The following is a 27,532-nucleotide window of genomic DNA, read 5'->3' as shown; positions in this document are numbered from 1 at the left end:
TTGATGTGCATGTTTTATATATATTTTTGTTTTGCATTCGCTTCGAGATGTTATTAGATGAGGTGCTCATCAGGTGCAGGATGCATGTGCTCCATGTGTCTTTCGATCTGGTTGCATAGTAAACGGTGAAATTATATCAAAGGCACTTTGGAGGGTTACCTTTGATAGGTGACAACAAGTTGCATTTGACTATCCCAGTATTAGAAGTGGTGGTGGCTGAGGTGCGTAGTGACCCGCTCTGTCCACTGGGGGATGATCGAGCTCTGCATGCGCTGCGGCACATGCTCGATTTGGACGAGGCACAACTCCTCAATAACACGCACAATGGGAAATAGGGGAGGTAGAGGCAACGGACAGATGTGTGATGCGCTAACTTAACCGTGGGTTATTTCACATATGAACATAAACTTTAATTTGCCCTCTCTCCGACGCAGCTTCTTTGAATAGGCTGAGCTATTGATACTCGCTAGACCTGCGTTTTATATTGTTTCGCTTCCAGCACTGATGCAGCGGTGGATCTTTTTTCGGGAATGGGGGTGATACTCAATAGATAGATCCTGTTGAATTGAGACAAGACAACGTCGAGACGCGTCAAAAAAGTGTCATCCCCCGAGTGCAATCGAACACAGATGTATAGGTGATATGTTCGCCGGTTGGATACGTCGAGGGATTGTAATATTCCCAAAACAAGATGCGAAATTGGGCAAACCAAGGAATTGCATCCTCACCTACAGCACATTTTGTAAGGTGCTGAAACGATTTCGTTCGGCCTTTATCAAATGTAAGGAGAATGTCTAAATGAATGAAGGTGGGGTATTTTTTTTAACGGAGTGAACACAATTTCGTGCGTAATTGAAGGAATGTTTATGATTAACTACACAGACTAATGTTGCAGTTATCATGCGTTGTCTGTCTCCTGTTGCCATGCTAGTTATTGTTATTATTACGATTAATGATTAATTCGTGTTATAAATATTGTCATTATAATTATTAGTATTATTAGACTTGTCGTGTTTTGCTGGTCTTAAGTTGGTGATGCGTAGGCTTTAGTGCATGCATCGCCCAAACACGGGACATGCATTTGAATACATACATTTGTAGGTTGTCTAATCGAACTGCTCTTTCTCCCTTACAGCTGCTGAAGACGTCAGCAGAATAAAGTCATTCAGAATCACTGAAGGTGTACAGGATAAAAGGGCCGTTTTTCTCATCACCTAAGATGGCAACCAGGAGGGACCACGAAAATGCAAAAATTCCGTATTTCTGCAAGTACTCACACTGGAGTTAACCACCTGAGGGACACATGAGGTGGTTTTGTGAAGATATTGTCCAGTAACTGGTGATTTAATAGGCTGTACATTTGAAAATAATTTAAGGCCTACACATTCACAGCCTATATTTTCTTGGCTGTAATAATGATGTCATAAAATATGAGTTCGTTTTTACAAAAATATAGTAATGTGTTTTATGTCAACGACAACGTGAACTGTGTTCAAAAATGGACCTTTAATTACGCATTCTTAACTCGCCTACGCCTCACTGAATAACAGGTGCCTGCTATCTGTCAAAGCAGGATCAACCAACCTGTGCGCCCTTTGCTACAACTTGTTACTTTCCATTGGCCTACACGAGTCGCTAAAGGGATCACATCATTCACTGGGAACTGAATTTACACCCTCCTCAAAATGGAGTTTGCCATGATAGGTTCAGATAATGGATGCAAAACTCGACTGCCTTACGGGTATGCTCGCGCACGGGAAAGGGAGCACGAAAGGGAGAGACAGGTACAACAGGCAACAGCCGCTGCTGAAGGTGCAGCAATTGGAGAGGGAGGGGAGTCCTCTGGCCATCTCCTTAACAACCACCAGCAGCATCAGTCTCGCACCGCCTCCTCATCAAATGCCAACAACAGTAGCGGCAGTACCGTCTCGCGCCCCTCCTCCTCGCAACAGCCACAGCAGCACCACCATGAGTCTGAGCAGCAGGTTCTCAGAGAAAGGAAAAAGCAACGCGGCGTAGGACGTTGGAGAAGGAGTCGCCAGACTCTCGGTGGGGACTTGCGCCACTCGGAGTTGGCGCTACTTGGATCCGAGGAGGATATGATAGAGGAGGACGAGGCGGAAGGCGGAGAAGAGGAGGACGGGGGAAGCAAGAGTTCCAGTTTTCTCTGTAATATGGATGATGAAGAGACTGTCTCACTCACAGATAGACGTCCCCAATCAGGATACGAACATGTTTACAGTGAGTATGGGTGCTGTGAAAGAGTTGTTATTAATGTGTCCGGACTAAAGTTTGAAACTCAACTTAAGACTCTCACACAGTTTCCTGACACACTTTTGGGAGACCCGGACAAACGAATCAGGTACTTCGACCCTCTAAGGAACGAATATTTTTTTGACAGGAACCGACCAAGCTTCGATGCCATTCTTTATTATTACCAGTCGGGGGGACGATTGAAGAGACCGCAAAATGTACCTTTTGACATCTTCTCTGAGGAGGTGAAATTCTATGAACTTGGGGAGGAGGCAATGCTGAAGTTTCGGGAGGATGAGGGTTTTGTCAAAGAGGAAGAGAAACCCTTACCAGAGGACGAGTTCAAACGCCAAGTTTGGCTTCTTTTTGAATACCCAGAGAGCTCACAACCTGCGAGAGGGATTGCAGTCGTGTCCGTTTTAGTCATTGTTATATCAATAGTCATTTTCTGTATGGAAACGTTGCCAGAGTTCAGGGACGAAAAAGAATACCTTAAACCACGAGATAATTCGACAGAACCCCATGGACAGACCCCTTTTAACGACCCATTTTTCATTGTGGAGACGGTATGCATTATTTGGTTTTCATTTGAGATTATTGTGCGCTTCTTTGCAAGTCCAAGTAAAACGGATTTCTTTAAAAACATTATGAATACTATAGACATTGTATCCATTTTGCCTTATTTCATCACGCTCGGCACAGATCTTGCTCAACAGCAAGGCAAAGGGGACCAGGCAATGAGTTTTGCAATCTTGAGAATAATCCGCCTTGTCAGAGTCTTTCGCATATTTAAACTCTCCAGGCACTCCAAAGGACTGCAGATCCTCGGACATACCCTCCGCGCCAGTATGAGGGAACTAGCGCTTCTGATTTTCTTCCTCGTTATTGGTGTCATTTTGTTCTCAAGTGCAGTGTACTTCGCCGAGGCAGACGAACCCGCGTCTCAATTCACAAGTATTCCCGACGCTTTTTGGTGGGCTGTCGTCACTATGACCACGGTCGGATATGGAGACATGAAACCAATAACTGTCGGTGGGAAGATAGTTGGCTCGCTCTGTGCCATAGCGGGTGTGTTAACCATAGCTCTTCCAGTGCCCGTCATTGTATCCAACTTCAATTACTTCTACCACAGGGAGACTGATAATGAAGCAGACTCGCCACCGGTTGTTGAAACCCCACCACCTGCCTGCCCCTATTTCCCCAACTTTCTAAAAAAATGTAAAGGTTCCCCCTCAGGCTCTTCGCTGGGTGATAAAGCGGAGTACATGGAGATGGAAGAGGGGGTAACGGAGTCGCTGTGTGGGGTGGACAAAAGCCCGAGTAAAGGAAATGGGACAGACATTGGCAGGAAAAACAGTACATGTTCAAAGTCACAACAGACTGATGTGTGATGACAAAAACAAATATTATTCCCGTGAAGAAAGATATGCTGTCAAATCACACACACATAGGTGGTCAGACTCATACAAGTGCGCACTTGCGCGCATACACGCACGCACACACATACACACACGCACACAGACAGACAGACGCACACAGACAGACGCACACATACTTTATATTTAGCTAGATTTTGGGAAGTTCAAATATGGGGTTTTATTTTGCCATGTTAGAGGAATATAGGCCTACGGGAAAATATACGTCCAAATCAAAAGCTTTATAACTATTATCGCCAATGTAATCCGATGATATCAGATATAGGCTACCTATCTGGGCCTCGTAATCCTACAAATGAAATCGAAAATATTGAATAGACAGGCTATGCATACGCACTTTATGAGTTTCATTTGTCAATAATGGAAGGGGAGATATAGATGTCGTTTTGCTGTTATGCGATAAAGGCAACGTTTATAGTAGGCCTAGTTTGCACTATTGTAAAAGCTTGTTTGAGTCGCTGACTTTCAAGAGAGATAGACTTGGAAGTTATGTTGAGAGACAGAAACTGTAGGCCATATGGCAACCTATACACCCTTCGTTTGACTAAAGAGTATTGAGATATTTTATTTTATTATGAACAATAATCCATTTTTATTGTGTTTCAGTGTAGGTCTAACCCATCTGTGTACACACAAAAAAATGAACATTCAATATCGATCGGAAACATTGAAATAGCTCAATCATGTGTGAGATTCTTGAGTAAATGAGCATGATACCTATTTCGGCAGCACACTGCGGTCAACAAGTGAGCCGCTTGGCAAACAACATTCTCTGCAACGCTTAGGCCTAAATAAAGCCTTTTATTGACCAACCACCGAGGTGAAGCACAAGAATTACAAGAGATACTCTGCAGACTGACATGAGAAATTGCTCCACACGGGATGTTACGGGAGGTCCTGCACGGATATCTTGCGCGACTACAACCCCGTCCCTTTAAAACCACCTCAAACTAACTGACAATATCCCTTTACACGGACGTTGACTGAAACCAACATGGGAAACAAACGACTGTCATCATGGAAACTTTGGGTTTGTGAACTTTATCTCTTGTTCGCTGGACCTAGTGCACGGTTCTCTAATATAAGAAAGAAAGGAAGGTCTGTTGGTCATCCCAGAAAGCACCAAGATCTCCAGCAGGCGGTTATTTTCAAGGTATGTCCACCTTTTAAATACAATCACCATTCACAGATACACATTTTTGTGATGGGGTTTTCTGTATATGAGCATGACACACACACTGATGTTACGCACACTTTATGTGACGCACTTTGGAACCATTTGGAGACGTTCCAAATGAATTGATGAAAGACTTGGTTGCTTGCTGAATGTTTTTGAATCAGGTCAGGTACTGCCATACTACATCCACATTTTATAGTAGGATATACATACATTTCGAACTATATTCAATAATGCAACATTATAAAAAGTAAGATATGCGCGTACATAAAGGGATAACTTCACGCACTTTTTCCATTGACGGTAGTAATCCCATTAAATATGAATAGACTAGGCCAACTATATCAAAACAAACGACAATGTGCTGCACAGGCCACTACTAGCCTGCTGATTGCATTCATTTAATTAGTCACCCGAAACTACTTGGTTGTACAGCCCCAATACACACACACACACACAAACACACACTTTTGATGTTTGACAGCATTGATGCTTTTGGGGCCCTGACATTCTGCCTAATATAATAATTAAATATTTAATACTGAGTTGTACAAAGCAATATTTGTATACTCTTTGCACTCAGAGCTCTGGGTCTTTATCCAGAAGACCTGTCACTGCCTGTCAGACAAAAACATTCACTGGCATTCACTGTTCTTTTGAAACGGTACATTCAGACTCATATCCAGACTCATCAAAAAGGTTACTCAGCATCTGCTTGCCGTTTCCCCAGCATGGCATCAATGCCTTCAATTTGAACTTAAAACATTTTTACTTAAGCTTGTGTCAGCTACGGCTACTGCTTGCCATCAAGCTTTGTTAAAAAGAGGTTGGGGCATCACATGCCAATGTTAAGTCAGGCGTCATAAGTTTACATTATTATGAGTGTGTTTGACCTCTGATTTCATGTGCGTGATGGTCTTTGCAGTGTCAATTGTTACCATACACTCACCTCATATGAAGAGTAGGATAAATTAGTGTAACATTTTCAGATTTACATGGGGTTTCTTCATCTCCAGGCATCAATTCAAAGGATACAGTTTTCATTTGGATGGCTGTTGCTATAGGTGACCTTTGGTGACCCTGGCAAGTCAATTTGTGTACACTGTATTTGGTCTAGTGCATTTTCCCATTGAGGCTGTATGTACAACCAGTCTGACTGAAGTTACGTACTGTATGTGTGGAATACTCTGTGAATCTACATAGTGGGTCAGATCTGATCGAAAAGATAAAAACAGTTCACTTAGCACAAAGTTGTCTCTCCCTTATGTTGTATTCCCTTGGGAGAATAATAGGTGCAAACTTTGCTCTGATGCAAAAACAGTACATTTCTGTTTGGAGCCTTCTCTAGTATAGTTTATGATATACAGTATAATATATGCCATTTAGCAGATGCTTTTATCCAAAGCAACTTACAGTGCCTTGCAAAAGTATTCAGACCCCTTGGATTTCATTGTGTTACAAAGTGGGATTAAAATGGATTTAGTTTTTTTTTAAATCCTGAAGTAATTCAGGCTTGCCTAAACAAAGGGGCTGAAGTCTTACTGTATGCAACAACTATTTTGAGTTATTTGACATTAGAGTATTTTGTGTATATTCTTGACAAAAAAAGTATATTTTAATCAATTTTAATCGCAGTTTGTAACACAATAAAATAATTCAGAGGGTCTGAATACTTTAATTTGTGCATACATTTTACGTACGGGTGGTACCAGGAATCAAACCCACTATCCTGTCGTTGCAAACATCATGCTCTACCAGCTGAGCTACAGAGGACTCTTTGGACATGTGCAGTATGTCTGGGCCTCCCTCTGACATATTTATAGACTATGTTATGTCGTATTGCATTGCAATTCTAAGTTACACAAATATTGTGTGTGCATGGAAACTGAAAGGCTGATCTGTATGGAAACAATCCTACTGTAGTTCTCAATTGCGGAAGAGATTGACTAATGTACACGTGGGCGCTTAAGGAGACTAACCTCTGTGTAAATTAAACCCCCCTTGGGGTTTCAATGTTGAAGTTACATAATATGCCTCCATTGAAAGATAGCAACCTGAGTCTTTGTTAACAACACAAAATCTCACCACAGATCTTTCCAATGAGCTGAATTAATCGGACGGTGCGCGCAGGAGTCGATTATGTTACCTCATTCTAGACGTGTAGATAATGTTGCTAGTTACACATATGCTTTAGTGTAGGGTTTCAGGGTTTCCTGACTCACATGTATGGAGACAACGGTTGTTGCGTGATGTTACGGTGTAAGGACAGTAGTTACACTCTTATTACAGAGTAATGAAAAAGCATGACTTATGGTAAGGTGACATAAATTGGCACAACAATGCTACCAAGTCTTTGTCTTTATGAGTCTTTGTAGTCTTAATGACCGTAGCTAGGAAGTGTGTATATTGTCCTTAGAATAGACTCAAGTTTGGAGTCACACATGTAAACTGGGGCAGGAGGAAATTAAATCCTAGCACACCGCTGGACAGGTAAGCACTTCCCAGAGTTGTCACATGGAGTCTTACTCAGACTTGGTTGTCCCTAGGGGTGCAAGCGAAGGCCCTGCAGAGATGCAGTGGTAGTATATTAACAAGCTCGAGATTTAATGCAATGCAACAGCTGCTCAACCATCAAACTTTTTCTTCCTGACGATGCGGGCTGCTGGCTGGGAGGCTAGTGGCCTGCTGGTAAACTTTAGTGGCTCCAGATGTGTCATCAGCTTTGGGAGTCTTGAACGGAGCGTTGAGATAAGTAAGGGACGAGTAAGCAGGGCCTCGCTGGTTGTCGTAAACACCTAACAAACAACGTCACATGAGCTGTACAGTGTAAACCTTTCATGTAGTGTTCATATGCAAGATTGATTGCGCAATGTCGAACAATCAGGTAAAGCAACAAGGTTAAAAGGTAAAATAGATGGAGTTTTGAATAGCAGTTGATATAATGAAGGCCTATAGTGTAAATGTTACACATTACAAATGTGGGTTGCTTCAAAAATAGATCCTAGACCTAGATAATGCAACCAGGTTATTTGTGTAATCCAACCACGAAATGACAATGTATGTGAAGAAGGTAAACCACTTAATTAGTTTGTTTTCCCATGATTTCATCCTAAGTAAAATCATGGTTTACAATTCAATTACGGTAACCAGCACACGTTTTACGTTGGATACCATGTGTAATGAAATGCAATGAGCAACATGATCATGTTCCTAGTCAGGGATATATGTAATCAAGCATAGTCATTTTTCACTCATGACTAATCAAGGCCACTCCCAATGGACGTTGAAACCATCAACCCTGGATGAGCCGTGATACCTGATCAGAGCCTCCCTCTGTATTGATCAGCTTATATAAACGTAAGCCTGTATTCCCAAAATCAAAGCAGTGGCATCTTTCGTCCAGGTGGAGCCAAAATGGCTGCCATAAATGGAGACCAAGTAGACCTAGTCTCCCACTCGCTCTCTGTGCTCTCCTGCTTTGGAGTGACTGGAAGCTTTTATGTGGAGTGACTAATGCTAGCTCTCCAGGGCCCGGGGTGTATCGGTGCATGTGTGAGTGTGTGTGTGAGTCCATGCGTGTGTACACAAGGAGCCAGCCTATAGGGGCCTCCACTCACTGTTGATGACTCAGAAGGCAACCCGGAGGACTACAAAGACCAAGATCCCCCGCATAAAGTGCATGGGAGTTGGTCTTTTGTAAAAAATTATGAACATTCTGATAAATGAAAGAGAACCCTTATTGTTATGGTGCTTGACAAACCACATGGTTTTGTTCAAAGATATGCTTAGGTCAAGGGAAGCAAGCGGAATCATATTTTCTCAAAGTGAAATGATTCAACCCAGGTAACATTTTACATCATCAAGATATGCTTTGTAAAGGGTTTGTAAGTGGTTTATTGACTATGTATTATATGTTTATAGGTAATATAATAAACAGCTATACTCGTTGAGATTTTGATTGACAAATTGTGAGACTAATATTAGTGATAACTGCTTATTATTAACCATAAATTATTAATGAAGAGTCCATAAGCTACTTACAATCCCTTTATAAACCCTTTATAAAGTATGCTTCAATGTAGTGTTACCCAAAAATCAATTGGCCGTTTTAAAGAAAAAGTTGAAACGCATGGTTGTAATTGGTCTAGTACAGAGTCAAAGGGGGCTGTTTTTAAACTAACCGAGGTAAATAGTTACAGAAATACTGCTGAGGGGTGGAGAATGCTGTTGTTTACTTTATATTGCTGATGTCATAACATCCATAATTGAATGATTTATTGACTTATGGAGTCTCTCATGGCTTCGTCTGATAACATAGACATGTCGTTACCCCCGACCATAAATGTTTGGGATATATTTTCCTAAGGAGTTGTTGTGGAACCTTTGCTTTACTATCCTTGTCTTTGATTTGATAAAAACTCATGTTACAAAAATGTACCAGTAAGCACTTGAATGGTCAAATATGATTGGTTTTGGCTTCCTCACAGAGGTTTTGATGGAGACTTGCAGATATGCCCCTTGGCAAAACATGCTACTTCTCTTTACAAGTAACAGTCAGTGCTCAAGGGCTTTGTATGTCTTCAAATTTTATTTGGCCAGATCCACAGAATTATTTTGGGAAGGCGTTCACTTCTTTGGTGGATTACGCAGGAAACGACAAAGTTCTCTTTTAGAATTTTGTTTTACTTCTCGAGCCACTAACAGTAAGTCCTTTCTCCCTCAAGCCAAGTCTTGGTTTTTATACAGTCATGGTTTTCTGCTCATTCGTCAGAGGTCTTCTACAGCTGGCACGTTAAAACACTGCTCGTGTGATGGAAAATTCCATCTCCATTTTTATAAATAACAAATGGTTTATTTGTTATTTTCTTCTATAATCCTTTTTTACTCATCCTTGAGAAACAACTCTGCTCCACCGGCAGGTGGAAAGAGAAAGATTAAAGATGGATCTCTAGAGTAAATGATTATACAGCAATTATGTTTATCTAACAATTACTAGGTCACGTAAACATGATGAAAGACAAAGTATTATTTATTTCTTCTTTATTGGTGATTTATAAAGGGATCTTCCATCCTTAATTCCAATTAACATAGCAGCTTTTTATTTGTGTACTTGGTAGCTGGTTGTACTGTAGATAGTTGCAGTGTAATGATGTTAATGGTTTTATCAACACGTTCTAACTATTTTACATCGATTAACAGATCACACAGCCAGTCTACTGTACTTTTCACTGCATGTCAAGAAATACTCAAGATGCACACAGCACTCTTTGGGTTGGTTTCCTGGACATAGATTTTTAGTCCAGAACTAAGCTTAATCTGTGTTCGGGGCAACTGCCACTCTATGTCCTATGTAGAATTAGGTCTACTCTTTCAATGTTCCAAAAGCAGCGAAACACCTGCATTTAACAAAATGACCGAGCTGTAAAGAAATGATCAAATCTGCAATATCCTGAATGAAGTGGCTTAAATGCTGTTCATTGACATTTATCCCACTCTAAAAGGTCACAAAGAATTCTCCATTTTCCACATTATCCACTTAAAAACGGTCCAATTTCCTCCCCGCTGCCATTTACGCATAGTCTACTAAACAACGATCATTTGTTGTGACTGCTATTGTTTAGGAGATTAATAATATTAAGACCAAACACCTTTGTTGTACGACACATCTGTGAGGCTGTGGTACTTGCTGCCTTTTGAGATAAAATACAATATTCAAGCTTGTATTTGAGCATCTGCCTTATCATTAGTAATCTCACTGTTTGCCTTGGTGAGTTTCCGGTGAGTTAATTGGGACTTTGTGCCCTCCCTTGAGTGCCGGCTGAAAAATTGCACGTTTGAGGCTATAAATAGCTGATAGCATTTCCTGCTGTGCTGGGGAGAGATTTTGTATTTTGAAAATAACCTGTCTTGATGCCATTTGTTGTTGCATTGCCAGCTATCTTTATTCTGTATAGACACACCAAGGGGTGTCATCACAGAGAACAGAGAGAACCTTGTGGCACGAGATTACCTTTGTCTTAATTCATGTAAGTTCAAAAGAGAAGGATAACGATCTGTAATACACTGTAAGAGCTCCTATTCAAGTCAATGAGAGTTCTGGTTTTCTCTCAATACATATGCCAACAAAAGCTCAAACATATGACCTTTTCATACTTTCATCATTGAGTATTACGTCATTTCCAAATTGCTTTTTGAAATAATTGGGAATATTAACATCTGGAAGGTTTAACTGTATACCAGGCTCTCCGGTGTAGGAACACAAATTGGGCAATCAGAGTTGATCAATCAGTTGAGGCTTATGCTCTTCCACTGTTATGTTCCCAGGCCTAAAGTTAAAAGCACTTTCCCCAAGGGGGCTGGGGGCCACGATAAGCTGCAGAGGAGAACATTTGTGGTGTAAGCATTGTCATAGCAACCGTGACTGGAATTTTCTGATGTATACTATGTCGGAGTAAAGTGTGTGTGCGTATGCCTGTGCGTGTGTGTGTACGCTCATCTGTATGTGTGTATTTTTAAGTGGTTTGAGAGTCTGTTTTTCCAACTCTCACCCTCTGTTTGGAAAATATGTGCAGTTTCCCCCCAAACAAACCACTGGCAGACTGCAACTTAATATACGAGAGATATATTTTGTGACTCCATCTAGCAGTTACAGCACCTGTGGGTTGGAGTCTGTGGGTTGATGAAATCCAACTGCAGTTCAGCAAAACTGGGAAAACTCTTAATATCACTTTTCCGATCCTTTTTGATGTGTTACATGTTGTGCCCTTAAGTGGTTTCTGCCCTCTGACTGGGGAGTGTGGTTTAACTCTCAGTGTGGGGTTGCATTATTCATCACACTTTCAGAGTTGCAACGCCACGTGTCAAAATGTGGCACTTCGCTGTCATTTCTATGTCGCGCAGCAACATTTCACACAGCTATGGACGCACAGGAAGTGTGTGTTTGTTATTGTTTGGTTGTGTACCTGCATTTCTTTGCGTTTGTTCTGTTGTTGAGATGTATCCACCCCACAACATTTGTGAATTGGAAGGTTCGAGTAACGGTGTAAAAACAGTGGAATAATAACCGTATTATCCTAGGCCTAGTGATACAGTACACCAGTGTAACGTGTGTTTTGCACTCTGGCTGATGGAACTATCCTATTCTAACTATCCCAGAACTCCTGAACTTGGCACTGTCAACACCTATTGAACTCCTCCTTATACATGTCTGTCTGTGTTTTAGCTCCTGACTGGGAAAGCGTAAATACTGTTATCACCCACATTGAAATTTGTATTTGGTTTTCAAAACGTCTTCGTGCACTCCTTTATCGACTTACCTTACCGCCCATCAATCAAGTAATGCTGCTCAGATTGGTTCCTTGGCATGCGGATAGCCACTGGAGACCTGTGGTTCTGACTAATATGATCACTTCTAGGAAGTTCTAGGGTGTTACAGCAAAACCATTTGGTTGTTACAAAGGGCTACATCTGTTAGATGCTATTATTGAGGGAAGGGTATTTATTCTGCAGCGGATTCATTTGAGTCGTTTACCAGACCCTCTAAGCAACTTACAATTAGTGCATTCATCTTAAGATAGTTAGAAAATTCCAGAAAGTTCCTGTGTGAACAATCATTGTGTAGTCAATCACATTGGCTAATCACGCTCCTTTGTAGTTAACAAAAAAAATAGCTAATCAATGGAATAAGCCAAGAAAGAGAGCAAAGCAACAATTTTATGTGTTTTTCTCAGCTGTTCTCATTCACAGCACCCCCTTAATCATCCCCCCACATCCACCTTCTCCTTCTCATTAATGAAGTCCAAATGTTTCAGTCAGGTCCAGACGCCTGGGCAGCGTTTCATGGCTTACTGGATTCCTGGCACAAGATAATTATGAAATGCGTTTTTTCACTATTCACGTCAAATGGACTGCACAATGCACTTTTCATTTGCATTTGACTTTATTTATGTGTGTCCTATGTCCTATGAGTTGCTTGCTTGACCCGAACTCTTTACTTAATGTGTGTAAGTGGGTCATTCCTACATTTCTTGCTTTATTTACTATAAGTTATGCTTAATGTACAGTGTGACCAACTGCCGTCGATAACTCAAACGGTTGTTTATTGCATTGGCCTTCTGTGGTAGGCGAATGTGGGAGGTAAAGAGGACTAAGTTGTTCTCAGTTCTTATTGTAAGATTGGGCAAAGGAGCTTCAGCAGTGCTGTGCGGTCAGGAAAGGCACTTGTGGCCAAAGGCGTTACAAAGAAAGCTATGTCTAGTGACCCCAGCGTAATATGATCCAATAGGCAGACAGAGTTGTGATAATGAAGAGGAATGGAAAAGCAATAAGGATCATTCCACTCGTGTGAGCCAGATTCGATCTTGCGACTTCAGTAAGGCCATGGGCCTAATTGGTCATATAACATTCATGTAAAATACCTGACCACAGCCTTCCATCCCACTTCTGACACCAGTGTAGCATATTTGTGTGGTTTGCTGACTAACTGTAACTGCGATAAAACCAGGGACCTACTGCACGCTAACTCAATACTTTACTGACATACACGCGCACACACACATAAACAACGGCATTCGTGGACAGATCATTTGTATGAGCTGCAATCCATTGGAAACAAATGGCTTTATCATTCTCGTATAGATGAAGGTCATTGACAGTATAAATGAATTCGAAGAGGAGGGATGGAAGTCTGGGTAGAGATGACTGCTGATATAATTTTTGTTTCAGATGCATCTGTGTGATTTATTATGTGGGAAGTGAGGCTATAAATCAACCATTCTGGCATTTCTCCTCTGCTAGGGAGTCACAGACATGTTACCGTTTCTGCTTTTGGCTGTAGAGGCTTCAGAATCAGACATGCTAGCTGAACTTTCCCATTTTGGCTGTGGTTTCACACGATGCAGGTTTGTCCTGCTCGTGCATTCGCAATCCTCTATCCTCATATTTTGATGTTTTGTTTCTAGTTTTTATGGAGGTATTTTAACCCCATCTGAGCAAATAGGTGTAAACTTTGTACTTGGTTGTCAACACTTTATAAATATGGCTCTTAATAGTAGTATATCCTTCCTAAGCTTATAAGGTAGACATGCACAGTAATTCTACTGTTTGCCCTTGTGAGTTGGTGCATAAATAAATATTAGTTATTCATGGTTGAACCTCTCACTCTGTGCCAGTAATGATGCCCTGGTCCTTTAAAAAATGTGTCTGTGACTTGTACAATGTGGCACAACCATGGTAGAATTGCACATGTATAACTGTGTATAGCTGCCATTAGTTGTTATTATTTCTATATCTTTGGCATATATTTGCTATGGACTTTTATTATACCAGCAATGACCTCCCTACATCCCATAAACACAGTGCATTTGGAGCGCTTGTCACTGCCTAGCAACCTGACAACTGTAGCCAGGTTTGCTTTCCACTTGTACGCCAGTAGAATAGTGTCTAAACATAGTTTCTTCAACCTCACAGCAATGTTCCAACAAAAAAGCTATTGTAGGACTGAAGTTATTTGAGATGCGGCTGTATAAGCTCCCTCAGTCGGCTTGTAGTGAATTCACTCGTAAACACCGTATTTCGTAGATCTGCTCTTGCCAGTCCTGTCATCCCATGTGCACAGAGCTTGTTTACATGGGACGAGGGCGTCTTTGCATTAATGATGTTTACTGACCGCCGCCACCCCGCCAGCGCCATGCCTTTAATTCGCCGTGATGGTCTGTCATGGTGTAATATGACTCACAGTGCATTGCACATGTGCTTTCCGAGTGCCTCCCCCTTTGTCGCTTTGAATCAACTTGAGTCCCACAACCGTCACATACGCCACGCTTGTTTGCATGGGCTGCCTTGTCTAGCACAGCTGACCAACACAGCACAGCCAATGAGAAAAAGAAACCGTGTCTGTGTGGGCACTCAACCATGCCAGCAAAAGAGTACATTGCAGATAAATCTGCATTGATGAACCGTAGCAAAACGACGTCTGAATATTTTCTGCGGACAATTGGCGGCTGTGGGCTTAAAATGAGCTTGAGAATGGTGAACCGAATGTTGATTATTTGTGTGCATTTGCGTGTGTGTGGCCTGCATATTTATAGTCTGCTTTGTGTGACTGTGAATGTCAGGACTGATCTGAGAGCAGTGCCTGCAGGAGAATGAGGAAAGAATCCCCCAGCCTTTGGATTAGTGTCAGTGTGCAGGAAGCGAAGGCTGCACCCCCCCCCAAGCGTGTGTCTGTTGGGTCTCTAAAGCTGTCTGTTTTAATTCTCTCCATACTACAGTACATAGCGTTTCCATTATAGTCTCTCGATTGTCTTGAAGCCCTTCATGACAGCCATCATCCCCTCCATTAGTTCAGGTTTTCAGTCCTCTCCATATCGGTTTGTATCCACTTGAAATCCGTGCCACTTGAACATCAATAGAGAACGAATTCAAAGAATCTGAATGAGGCTGTTGAGAATTCTTAGCACTCCAAGATAATTCTGCATTTCATCAGTCAGTCCGTGTCACTGGCTCAAGGGATTTGGTCCCTACGTTAGTCTATCAAATTATATCTGAGAAAGATGTGCCTTGGGTTTTGGTCATTATTAAGCTTTGCCTATGAGGTTGTCGTATCTATGAGTATTGGTACCAAGAAATCTGAATTTTTAAGGCAGGGTAGGCAGCTTCTTCACAGGTAATTTAGATCAGTAAAGTTATGGTGAAACACACTGTATAGGCCTACCTCTTGTTCACTGCTTGGATATGCCTGTACTTGGCAAGGCCTAGATTCAATCAGATCAAACGTTAACCGGTGATAGCCGACACACGCATAGCTGATGTTCAAGTTCAAGTTTTTACCAATATCCACATGGCAGTCAAAGATACTGAATTACATGGATATTACAATACATACACAATAACACATTCAAGTTGGAATCACAAGTAAAATTCATGACAATATGTACATTAAGGAGACTCACAGGGTCCCTCCTTGCGAACATTAGAAAAAGTTTAAGTTTAACCTGGACATCAAAATGCTCATCAGCCAATTAAATTATTGACTTATTTGCACGTGATCAAACGCTACGTTAGCTGTTCCAATTACACAACCTGACACATATAGCCCTATGCTAACCTGAGCAGGTGGCAGTGATTATTTCCTGTAACAAATTCTGCATCAGCCCATCAGCCAAATATCTTAGTCTTTATATCCACCAACCAATGGCATTTCATAAAATAGGTCAACTGTGCATATTTCCTTTATGCGTATTTTAGAATATTCGCATGAAAATCTGTCGCCAATTGGATGGAAACCTAGCTTGTGAGAAAATCCCACATTTTTGCTCATCCATTTCACACACATCAATGTGCTTTTATGGAGAAAAAAATATGCAGTTATCAACAACATTTAAGTTTATAATTCATCCTAAAAACATTTTTGAAGAGCATTATGGACTTGTCAAATAGCTGTAATTTACTGTCTTCATCATTTCTGTCTGGTAGCACACACTGCTAAAACGGTTGACACTGAAACAACAGTGCACATTAACATTGGATTCAAGCGCCCCTCGCATCAAGCATTCTGTTAAGGATAACACTGTTCACTGCTGGTCCTCAATGCTTGATTCAAATAACACATATGTGACAAAGTCGATGATTATAATAACGCATAGAAATAGTACATGTAAGTGTAGTCTGTAATCTAGCCTATAGTAGCGATTATTATTTATGTAGCTGTGCTATGTATGTAGTAGCCAATGTGACATCTGCAAGAGGTATTCCATAAAGAAACTCCTCATTAAAGGTATTCATAATCTTCATTTACAAGGTTTTCCTGACCTTCTCTTCTCAACACACTAACACAATAAATGTAATTATATATTTTCAAAGGGGGAAAAAAAAACTAACGTGAGATTCAAACCCTTGCGACAATTACGTGGAGTTAGGTACGTTAGGTGGAACGACCCAGCCACAGTACGTAGCCGGCCTGCATGCAATTAGTGCTGTTGACTCGCTAGCGCCACTGCTTTAGCATCCCGCTAAGAACAGGTTTCCACTAGTTTTAGCAGCTTCTACTCAAGGTCTCTAACTCTACGTTGGTTCCCACCGTTTAGAGTTAGCTCACTGAACTGTCGAGTGACCTATCGAGATAGATAGCGAACGGCACCACACGTGTCAAAGCTAGCAACCTTTCATGCTAAGCCACCATTTGTTTTGTTTGGCTAACAGGAGTGCGGCTGTTTCTTCAAAGTTTGTTACCCCAACATTGAAGCACCATCCCCTTTTACATTCCCTTGTAAAAGATAAGCCTAGCAGTGCATTTTACCTCAAGTTACTTGGTTTAAACACAGTCGGCATATGGTATTAACACCCACTGGCGTGGCTAGCTGCCTATCGTCACTCAGGTGGTTATAGCCTGCTAATTAGCTAGCATCACTCTTAGAGCTACTTTCACTAACCTGAAAGTATATAGAATTACTTTATTTCCCACTCCCCTGGTGAATAAAGCTTTCTTTTTCTGCTTACCTAGCTTCCAGCTAATGTTACCTTTGTTGAATAGCAGCTTGTGGTGCGGGTATCCTTCGCTTCCCTCCCGGTCGAAACGAGATGGCGACAGGTTTAACGAGCAAGTCATCAGGGAAGGGGGAGAGAAAGCAGTCCAAGGCTAACAAGGCTTGTCCTGGCAATTTCAGCAATTACATGGCCCATTCTGATTCCCATCTGTTATGTGCTGCCTGCCTTGGTGCATGGTCCACAATGGCAGGTTACGTGGACCATGCTAGATGTGCGCATTGCGCCCAGATGGGCCCAGATGTCCTTAAACATAGAGCAAGGTACATGGAAAGGGGAACCTCCTACTAGGGGAGTGGCGACTTCATCCTGAAGTTGTTGAGGAGGTGTGGGGACATTACGGCAGAGCTCTGCCGCCGATCTGTACGCATCGCAGGACAATGTCAACTGTCGCTTGTTCTTCGTGATGAGAGATCACAGCGCTCCTCTACAGTGCTTCTGTATGCCTTTCCTCCCTTGGACCTTTTTCTTGGTCTGTTAGTAAAAAGATGGAGAGTGTTTCATTTGTAACTCCCCAAATGTCACAGGTAACATACATTTGGCGGCAGAATTGTTATTGGGCCACTGTAGACTACATTTAGTGTTCTAAAATGTTTTAACAGTCCACTGGAAAGCCCATGAGAGTTTTGCCTAAATTGCGATGCCTCATGCGGGGCCTCTCCAATCTATTAACCCATCAAAGCCCCCCCCTCCTTCTCTTATTTCCTGAATCACATTCTATTTCTATGACAACAACTCGCCTACTTCAAGCCCACTACTTGAAATCTAACAAGCCAATCAGCATTCATCACACATTTGACTCAGATGAAACACAGCTTGTAGCTGCATCTGAGAAGAATGTTGTTGGTATTACAGATTCCCGAAGGTCGGAAGTAACGTTGTAAATAAAATGTCACAGGGAAAACATTCTATTAAGCCATGTTTTGATTTTCCTCTGGCCAGGAAATGTTTTTTCCTTCTTTTTTTAAATGATTGTTATTTGGAGCAGTTTGTGTGATACCGCTGCTGTTCGACGAAAGCCCAAGCATGGCCTTTTCCACAGCAATTTAAAAAGGAGCTGCTACAGTGTTACTGCGGTTACGTTGTTCCTTGGGAAGCTATGTTTGGGAGTTAGCTGCATCATAAAACACACGTCAATCGTTTAAAATGTCTCATATTTGGAGTTAGAACCTCTGAAATGATTACTCCAATACCCGGATGGTATTTAATGTGGTTTATTATGAGATTATTATAATAGATTTAAGTGGGGTCATTCATGCTCATGACAACTGCATATTCTTTTGTGAACAATTATCTTGTATTATATTGAGTATAAGGTAACGTAGAAGCAGTGCATACAAGCAGTACACAGGGGAGAAACATCAAAATAAAAGAGAAAAATAAATAAATAAAGTGAAGAATCAAAAAGAAAGCACAAAACAAATAGTGTCACAGTTGATGTGCATTCTGTGGTGAATTATGATAACTGCATCATAATGCATTATACCTGCAGGTTTTAAGTAAATTGTTACCGAAGTGGAATTTGTGGTATTGTGCTTAAGGAGAAATGTATGGCATCAGCTTTGGTTCTGAAGTCGTTAGGCACACAGATCCACTCCTCTTTGCACGCTAATAGGCTCCTGTTTGACTTTGGCAATATATTCATATCAATCTCTGTCAGGGTGAAGGGACTGACAAGAGGTATTTAAGCCCTGCATTTCCCTCGTTAGTCACCTTCAGTCCTGTACAAGTAAAGTGTTCCTTTCCAACAAAATGCAATTAGAACCCTTAAAGGGGAAGTCCAGTCAGAGATCTATGTTGCTCCTCACATTTATTGGTATATTTGATATAATTTATTTCATTATATAATTTACTTATTTGGTATAATTAGTTTCAAAACAAATCTAATTGTATTTTTCAGATGCTTTTGTAAGTGAAATGCTTACTTACAGGCCCTACCCAACAATGCAGAGAGTAAAATAAAAGACAAATATTAACACGAGGAATAAATATTCAATGAGTAACGATAACTTGGCTATATACACGGGGTGCCAGTACCGAGTCGATGTGCAGGGGTACAAGGTAATTGAGGCAGATATGTTTATTTATTTGATTTATTTCACCTTTATTTAACCAGTTGGGCTAGTTGAGAACAAGTTCTCATTTACAATTGCAAGCTGGCCAAGATAAAGCAAAGCAGTTCGACACATACAACGACACAGAGTTACACATGGAGTAAAACAAACATACAGTCAATAATACAGCAGAAACAAGTCTATATACGATGTGAGCAAATGAGGTGAGATAAGGGAGGTAATGGCAAAAAAAGGCCATGGTGGCAAAGTAAATACAATATAGCAAGTAAAACACTGGAATGGTAGATTTGCAGTGGAAGAATGTGCAAAGTAGAAATTAAATGAATAAATAAATAAAATGAAATAAAATAAATACAGTAGGGAAAGAGGTAGTTGTTTGGGCTAAATTATCAGTGGGCTATGTACAGGTGCAGTAATCTGTGAGCTGCTCTGACAGCTGGTGCTTAAAGCTAGTGAGGGAGATAAGTGTTTCCAGTTTCAGAGATTTTTGTAGTTCGTTCCAGTCATTGGCAGCAGAGAACTGGAAGGAGAGGTGGCCAAAGAAAGAATTGGTTTTGCGAGTGACCAGAGAGATATACCTGCTGGGGCGCGTGCTACAGGTGGGTGATGCTATGGTGACCAGCGAGCTGAGATAAGGGAGGACTTTACCTAGCAGGGTCTTGTAGATGACATGGAGTCAGTGGGTTTGGCGACGAGCATGAAGCGAGTGCCAGCCAACGAGAGCGTACAGGTCACAATGGTGGGTAGTATATGGGGCTTTGGTGACAAAACGGATGGCACTGTGATAGACTGCATCCAATTTGTTGAGTAGGGTATTGGAGGCTATTTTGTAAATGACATTGCCGAAGTCGAGGATTGGTAGGATGGTCACTTTTACAAGGGTATGTTTGGCAGCATGAGTGAAGGATGCTTTGTTGCGAAATAGGAAGCCAATTCTAGATTTAACTTTGGATTGGAGTTGTTTGATGTGGGTCTGGAAGGAGTTTACAGTTTAACCAGACACCTAGGTATTTGTAGTTGTCCACGTATTCTGAGTCAGAGCCGTCCAGAGTAGTGATGTTGGACGGGCGGGCAGGTGCAGGCAGCAATCGGGTGAAGAGCATGCATTTAGTTTTACTTGTATTTAAGAGCAATTGGAGGCCACGGAAGGAGAGTTGTATGGTATTGAAGCTTGCCTGGAGGGTTGTTATCACAGTGTCCAAAGAAGGGCCAAAAGTATACAGAATGGTGTCGTCTGTGTAGAGGTGGATCAGAGACTCAACAGCAGCAAGAGTGACATCATTGATGTATACAGAGATGAGAGTCGGTCCAAGAATTGAACCCTGTGGCACCCCCATAGAGACTGCCAGAGGTCCGGACAGCAGACCCTCCGATTTGACACACTGAACTCTATCAGAGAAGTAGTTGGTGAACCAGGCGAGGCAATCATTTGAGAAACCAAGGCTGTCGAGTCTGCCGATGAGGATGTGGTGATTGACAGAGTCGAAAGCCTTGGCCAGGTCAAATGTACATATAGATAGGGTAAAGTGACTAGGTAAGAGGATAGATAATAAACAGTAACAGCAGCACATATGATGAGTCAAAATAGTTAGTGCAAAAAGTGTCTAAAAATGTCACTAAGCACACACACCCGAGGGGCCCCCGTGTTGAGGGTCAGCGTGGCGGATGTGTTGTCGGCCTGTCAGGAAGTCCAGGATCGTGTTGCAGAGGTAAGTGTTTAATCCCAGGGTCCTTAGCTTAGTGGTGAGCTTGGAGGGCACTATGGTGTTGAACGCTGAGATGTAGTCAGTGAACAGCATTCTCATGTTGGTGTTCCTTTTGTCCTTGTGGGAAAGGGCAGTGTGGAGTGCAATATAGATTGCATTATTGTTGGATCTGTTGGGGCGGTATGCTAATTGGAGGGTGTCTGGGATGATGGTGTTGATGTGAGCAATGACCAGCCTTTCAAAGCATTTTCAAATCAAATCAAAGTGTATTTGTCACGTGCACTGAATACAACAGGTATTACAGTGAAATGCTTACTTACAGGCTCTAACCAATAGTGCAAAAAATGTATTAGGTGAACAATAGGTAAGTAAAGAAATAAAACAACAGTAAAAAGGCTATATACAGTAGCGAGGATATAAAAGTAGCAAGTCTACATACAGACACCGGTTAGTCAGGCTGATTGAGGTAGTATGTACATGTAGATATGGTTCAAGTGACTTTGCATATATGATTAAACAGAGAGTAGTAGCAGCGTAAAAGGGGGGACATACAATGCAAATTGTTAGAGTAGACATTTTATGGCTACAGATGTGAGTGCTACGGGGTGATAGTCATTAAGACAGGTTACCTTGGCGTTCTTGGGCACTATGGTGGTCTGCTTGAAACATGTAGGTATTACAGACTGGGTCAGGGAGAGGTTAAAAATGTAATTGAAGACACTTTCCAACTGGTCAGCACATGCTCTGAGTATGCATCCTGGTAATCCATCTGGCCCTGTGGCCTAGTGAATGTTATCTTGAAACAAGTTCTTTCTCACATCGGCTTTGTGAGAGTGTGATCACACATTCCTCTGGAATAGCTCTCATGCATGGTTCAGTGTTGCAAGCCTCGAAGCGAGCATAGAATCATTTTAGCTCGTTGGTAGGCTCTCGTCACTGGACAGCTCTCAGCTGGGTTTCCATTTGTAATCCGTGATAGTTTGCAAGCCCTGTCACACTACAGCGCCAGAGCCGGTGTAGTAGGATACTATCTCGGGTCCTGTATTGATGGCTCGGGGATAGAAGCTGGCCTGTTGGATGGTTCGTTGGAGGGCGTAGCGGGATATCTTATAAGCGTCCAGATTAGTGTCCCGCTCCTTGAAAGCGTTTGGTAAAACTAATTTTGGTTTCCCATGCATTAAAATCCCCGACCACGAGAAGTGCCGCCTCTGGATGTGCATTTTCTTGTTTGCTTAGGGCCCTGTACAGCTCATTGAGTGCGCTTTGACACATATAACACTTATTAAAGGAGCACAGAGAAAAAGACAACTCTAGACAAAAGTAGTCTCTGAGGTCACAGGTTTAGGTTCCCTCTCCTCTACCTATTCAGGGGAATAGTTTTAAATGTTGTCATCGTCAATGATGGTATATCATGGCAGGGGATACAGTAGCTGTACGACAGTATTGTGGCAGCTCAATTAGCTCAATTGAGACTGGGATTTCCACTTTGAATTCATGAAGATGTATGTGGCCGTGTTGAAGAATTGAGACACATAAACAATAGTGATTACGCTCATGGAACTTGTGAAAATCTTTATAGTGACATTGCATACATTTTGAAAGTAGTGCTTTCTTAGGTATAGACTGGGGAGCTACTGTATAATCCATTGTATAATTGTATAACTTACACTAGCTAGTGTGAAACCCGTGAAAAGCTAACACTTTTGCTTCTCCTAGACCTATGTTCTGGACTTTGCTACTAGTGTGTCAATTGTTTGACGAAGAATGTTTACACACTTGGTATGTTTACCCATAAGTGGTTTAGGATAAGCATAAGTGGCATTAACCAGTCATAAAATATCCATAAAGTTATCAGAAGAAACTCTCTACAACACTCTCTATAGCTTACTGTAAGTTTCACTTATTATATAACAGATGTGGATTGTTGCCACCTTAAACAAAATGTAGCAGGAGAATGTGAAGGAGTTTCATGAATTGTCTGTATGTGTCAATATGGGAGCCTATTTCTATTTCTTGGTTCTGGCTTCAGTGCATGGAAACAATGTACAGATTGTGTTGTAAAATGAGACAGCAGGACATGTCACATAGATGCAATGCTAATTCAGTTATTTGGGAGAGCAGCCTAAGGACAGACATGACTGTCCTTGAGCCTGACCATTCACAACACAACCACTCAGTAAGAAAGTAGTTGTCTAGTCTCTGGCATAGCTTGGTGTTAACACAGAACGTCTGGGTCTAGGCCCGAGACAGTGTGAGAAATCTGGGAATCCTGCAATTACTGATATACTGAAACACCAGCTGTTTCATTCAAAGAAGAGGGCTGTCTTGAATTGATCATGTCTTTACTATTAAATAAATACACATGAAATTAGGTACATTTACATTATACAGATAAAGAAGAGCAATGCTAAGGAATTGTATTGCTAATTCAATCAATGTCTCATATATAGATATTACGAGAAGTGGCCATTTTCACGATATGCTCTAGGCAATAAAACATATATGTAATACATTTTATCTATCCAAATGTTTAAATCTGGGTTTATTTTCCCAATGAGGCCACAGCCGCAGAGGGAGCATGCAATTCACCAGTAGTGGAATGACGCACCCCTCCATGTTGGCCTCCAGTTCCCACCCCTGACAATCCAGGTTAATGTTTTGGAACTACATGAGGCGTTTGGCTCCGAGCTGAACGGAGGACAAAAGGGTGTCAGGGACCCAATAACTCAGACTTAATGGCCAAGCTCGGGCGATTGTTATCTGATGTGGTATGCTGCAGATATTCCACTGGGCCATAATTTTAAAAAAAAGAGACTGCAGTGTATTGGTACCCATGAGATTCGAATATGGGAATGGTTTCATGTTCATAAACGCTGACACCAGTTGCTAACCTGATAGATATTGTATATGCTGTATTGATAACCTGCTGTTAGATAACCTGGCATGATGAACTGGTATTTGTAGATAACTGTAATGATAATATCTGGTATTAGATAACCTGTAATGATAACCTGGCACCCATACATAACCTGTAACGACAACCTGTAATGATAAATTGGTCTTTGTAGATAACTGGAATGATAACCGGGAATGGTCTTTGATAACCTGGTATCTGTAGATAACCTGGAATGATAACCTGATATTCATGTCCTGTTTATTTTTTGTTACAGTGCTATCAGTTGATGGCTTAGGAGAGGATGTGCTGGGCTGGTACTCTTGGAATTGGCAGAGAAAGAGCAAATATTATGACTGGTCATCTGGGGTGAGACAACGGACATCGATAACCACAGATCTACTGCAAGAGTGAACCCAGCGATCGGACATCAGAAGTTTGAATGGACAAATTAGACATTGGGATATTATACGGAGCGCACAAGGAACAAAAATATTTCCTAGAAAGCCTGGAGGCATGGAAATGAGTAAGTCATGGCCCAAATGATTGCCTTAATTATTACATATATACCTATATATGAAGTGATGAAACTAGAGACTTATCCGAGTTCAAATATGTTTTTCTTTATGTGTGAAACAGTGTCTTGTAAGGAACAGATGTGAATATTTTAATAAGATAGAGAAAAATTGTTTGGTTGTAATGTTGACAATGTTTTAGTTGGGTCTGCTTTGTAGTTGTCATTGATAACCAAATGGTGGAGTTCCTCTCTGCTTACGTGCAGCAAGCAGAATGAGTTGATCTATTTTTATCTTGTTTCGTATTGTCAACCAAAATAAGGCTGGCTTGAGGCGGAGCTGCTCGCTCAGCTACCAGCTACAATGTCTTTCAATTCACAACATCATGTTATGACAACTATATTACAATCCAGAAAGGAGTAGGGAGTCAAAAAACGAGACAAAATGACTCTACAATATACATGTAACATATCTGATTATTTTTGTCCTCTTTTTTTTCACATACTGTAAGCATCTGTTCACACACTCTCAAACACAAAAGATGTCAGGTGCGCATACACACACACAAACACACAGAATGATCTACCGAAGGGACACAAAAGGGTTTTCCCTAAGATGCAAATTTTATTATGTTAGTGATATAATTGACCAGCTGCTTTGTTGACACAAACCTCGATCCATTTAAAGTTAACTGTATGCAAAGTAACATGGATGTGTGTTATATATTTTTTTAAACCTAGCCTTGACTATTACTTAACCAAAGTTTAAACCCTGATTTTATTGTACGTGGTGTACACTTCCTCTGGAGATGTTATGAAAATAGATACACATTGAATAGAACATATGCCGATGTTTATATTTCTGTGTCCAACAATGTGTCGCAAATCATGACATTTGAGACAATTCTACTTAGTTTGACTGTTAAGAATGTTCATATCTTCAGAAGACATGTTCCATTTTTATTTACATGAACATTGAACATGTTGTGGATGCTGCTCCAACAAGATCCGTAATTTTGCTCTTCAATTTAGATTTGAGATTTTTCAATTGAGTTTCTTATTGTGCTGTTCTCATATAACTGCTCGTAGAAAATCCGCCCGCTCTCTTTTGGTCTGCTTTCAAAGACACATAGTTGTTATGCACTGCTTGCTTGTTGCAACTTTGTCAGACAAATCAAGTGTTTGCTTTTTTAAAACATAAATGCCAGCTTATGTTTAAGCCCATCCTTCTTACGTTCAGTCACCAGCCAAGAACTTAGTAATTCTCGCTCCTGGGCGTGCTGTCTATTATTGTGATGTCGGCCCATGATGACCGTGCTTCAGGGCACCAACAACACCAGAGTCCTTTATTCTTTTTATGTTATTGAAAGGGGTGGAACCTAATATTATGTACAGTATTATTGACATAGACAATGGACTGCATTTCTATTCTCTTCCATAAAAAGAAAACATACATATTTCATTGTACTGTCTGAAAAGACATAGAACACTTTAATCTGGAGATGAAAAGTGCTCTCATATCAGTGTCTGTTCTTCATCTGCTTACATAGAAAATCCTAATTATACCCCCCCACCACCACTACTCCATATACATGTCTATTCTTATTGGTTACGCTATATTCCTCTATTACAAAATAGTTGAAGGTCTGTGGTCAAGATTTTCCTCAATGTTCAGAAAACCCTATCAAATATACCATGCTACCCTCTGCTAAAATGTACTTTGTTATCAAATTCTTTAAGCATCACTGGTTATTTACCAGTGATTGCAGAAAAAGTAAGTGCTGTTTATTCCCTGATCCCATAGTCCCATTGTTTTAACATTTTGAAGCAAACACAAAGCCCCATGCACATTCTGATAATTGATGTCTGTCAAAGTGTAATAGTTTAAGGCTAAATCCCTCAGCAGTTAATGGTATCATTTAGGTGTGTGCCTAGCAAGAAGTTGTTGTGTCTTGCCATAGTTAAGCTAAAATACTCTGGATTCCCAAAATGTAGTTGAATAAGCAGTGACTTAAGGGGAAACAAAGAGAAAGAGGTATCTTTCAACATCAAGTTTTTCTAGGATATTACAATGTTTCTATACTGTTAGATACTGTTAGCAAAGCTGACCTTCTCCCTAGTTATCTATCCAATCCGTAGTATAACTCCGAAAGGATGGCTTCTTTTGACAATATCAATCAGTGTTATGTCCCGGCCTAAAGCACTACGCATAATGATGAGACTGTAAAAAAATAAATACAAAAAGCCATTCTAAGTCATCCGTATAGCCTGTGTAGCCTCAAGACCACAACAATGATATTTGACTACATTATGGTAACATATTATGGTGATGGATGGACTGTGATTGGACTGAACTGAAAAGACAAAGTCAATGAAAAGGCTTTTCACAATGCCCTAATATCAAAGATGGGGCTTAGCCCTGCCCACAGTATCTAGACGCATCTTTTAGTATAGACATGAGGCCTGCTTCAAGGTGTGCCTAGTTACAGTGAAAAGGTCCAGAAAATTGACAACTATAGCTGGTCTGTCTTTGAACACTAACCTGTTGTTCACGCGAAGTGTCTCAAAAGTGCTGATCTAGGATCAGTTCCCCTGTCCAGTTTATCTTATTCATTGTTGATCTAAAAGGCAAAACCGGTCCTTTATCGGCACTCCTACTCTGACATGCTTGATACATACGGCCCCAAATATAACAAACATATACAAATCAAATCAAGTTCACAACTTCAAAATCATTATGATGACATGTTTAACTATTGTGTACATTTTAAAGTTGTGCCTTCTTGGGTATAGATTGGGTAGCTACTAAGGGTCCATTGTATATATGAATATAACAAACATAAACAAATCAAAAAAAGGGGCGGCAGGGTAGCCTAGTGGTTAGAGTGTTTGACTAGCAACCGGAAGGTTGCAAGTTCAAACCCCCGAGCTGACA

General features: G+C 41.0%; 1 protein-coding gene across 1 annotated transcript; it reads left to right on the top strand.

The window, feature by feature from the left end:
* The first annotated feature begins 1,561 nt into the window (after positions 1-1,561).
* LOC112248986 (potassium voltage-gated channel subfamily A member 1) lies at positions 1,562-26,054 on the top strand. The gene is made up of 2 exons (XM_024418486.2): positions 1,562-4,842; positions 24,361-26,054. Exon 1 carries the CDS (start codon positions 1,686-1,688, stop codon positions 3,642-3,644), a length of 1,959 nt encoding a protein of 652 aa, XP_024274254.2. The 5' UTR covers positions 1,562-1,685; the 3' UTR covers positions 3,645-4,842; positions 24,361-26,054.
* Positions 26,055-27,532: the final 1,478 nt, after the last annotated feature.

The sequence above is a fragment of the Oncorhynchus tshawytscha genome, linkage group LG04 (assembly GCF_018296145.1).
Source record: "Oncorhynchus tshawytscha isolate Ot180627B linkage group LG04, Otsh_v2.0, whole genome shotgun sequence".
In the NCBI taxonomy this organism is placed as follows: domain Eukaryota; kingdom Metazoa; phylum Chordata; class Actinopteri; order Salmoniformes; family Salmonidae; genus Oncorhynchus; species Oncorhynchus tshawytscha.
The sequence above is the reverse complement of the archived record's forward strand: the minus strand, read 5'-3'. Positions and strand labels throughout refer to the sequence as shown.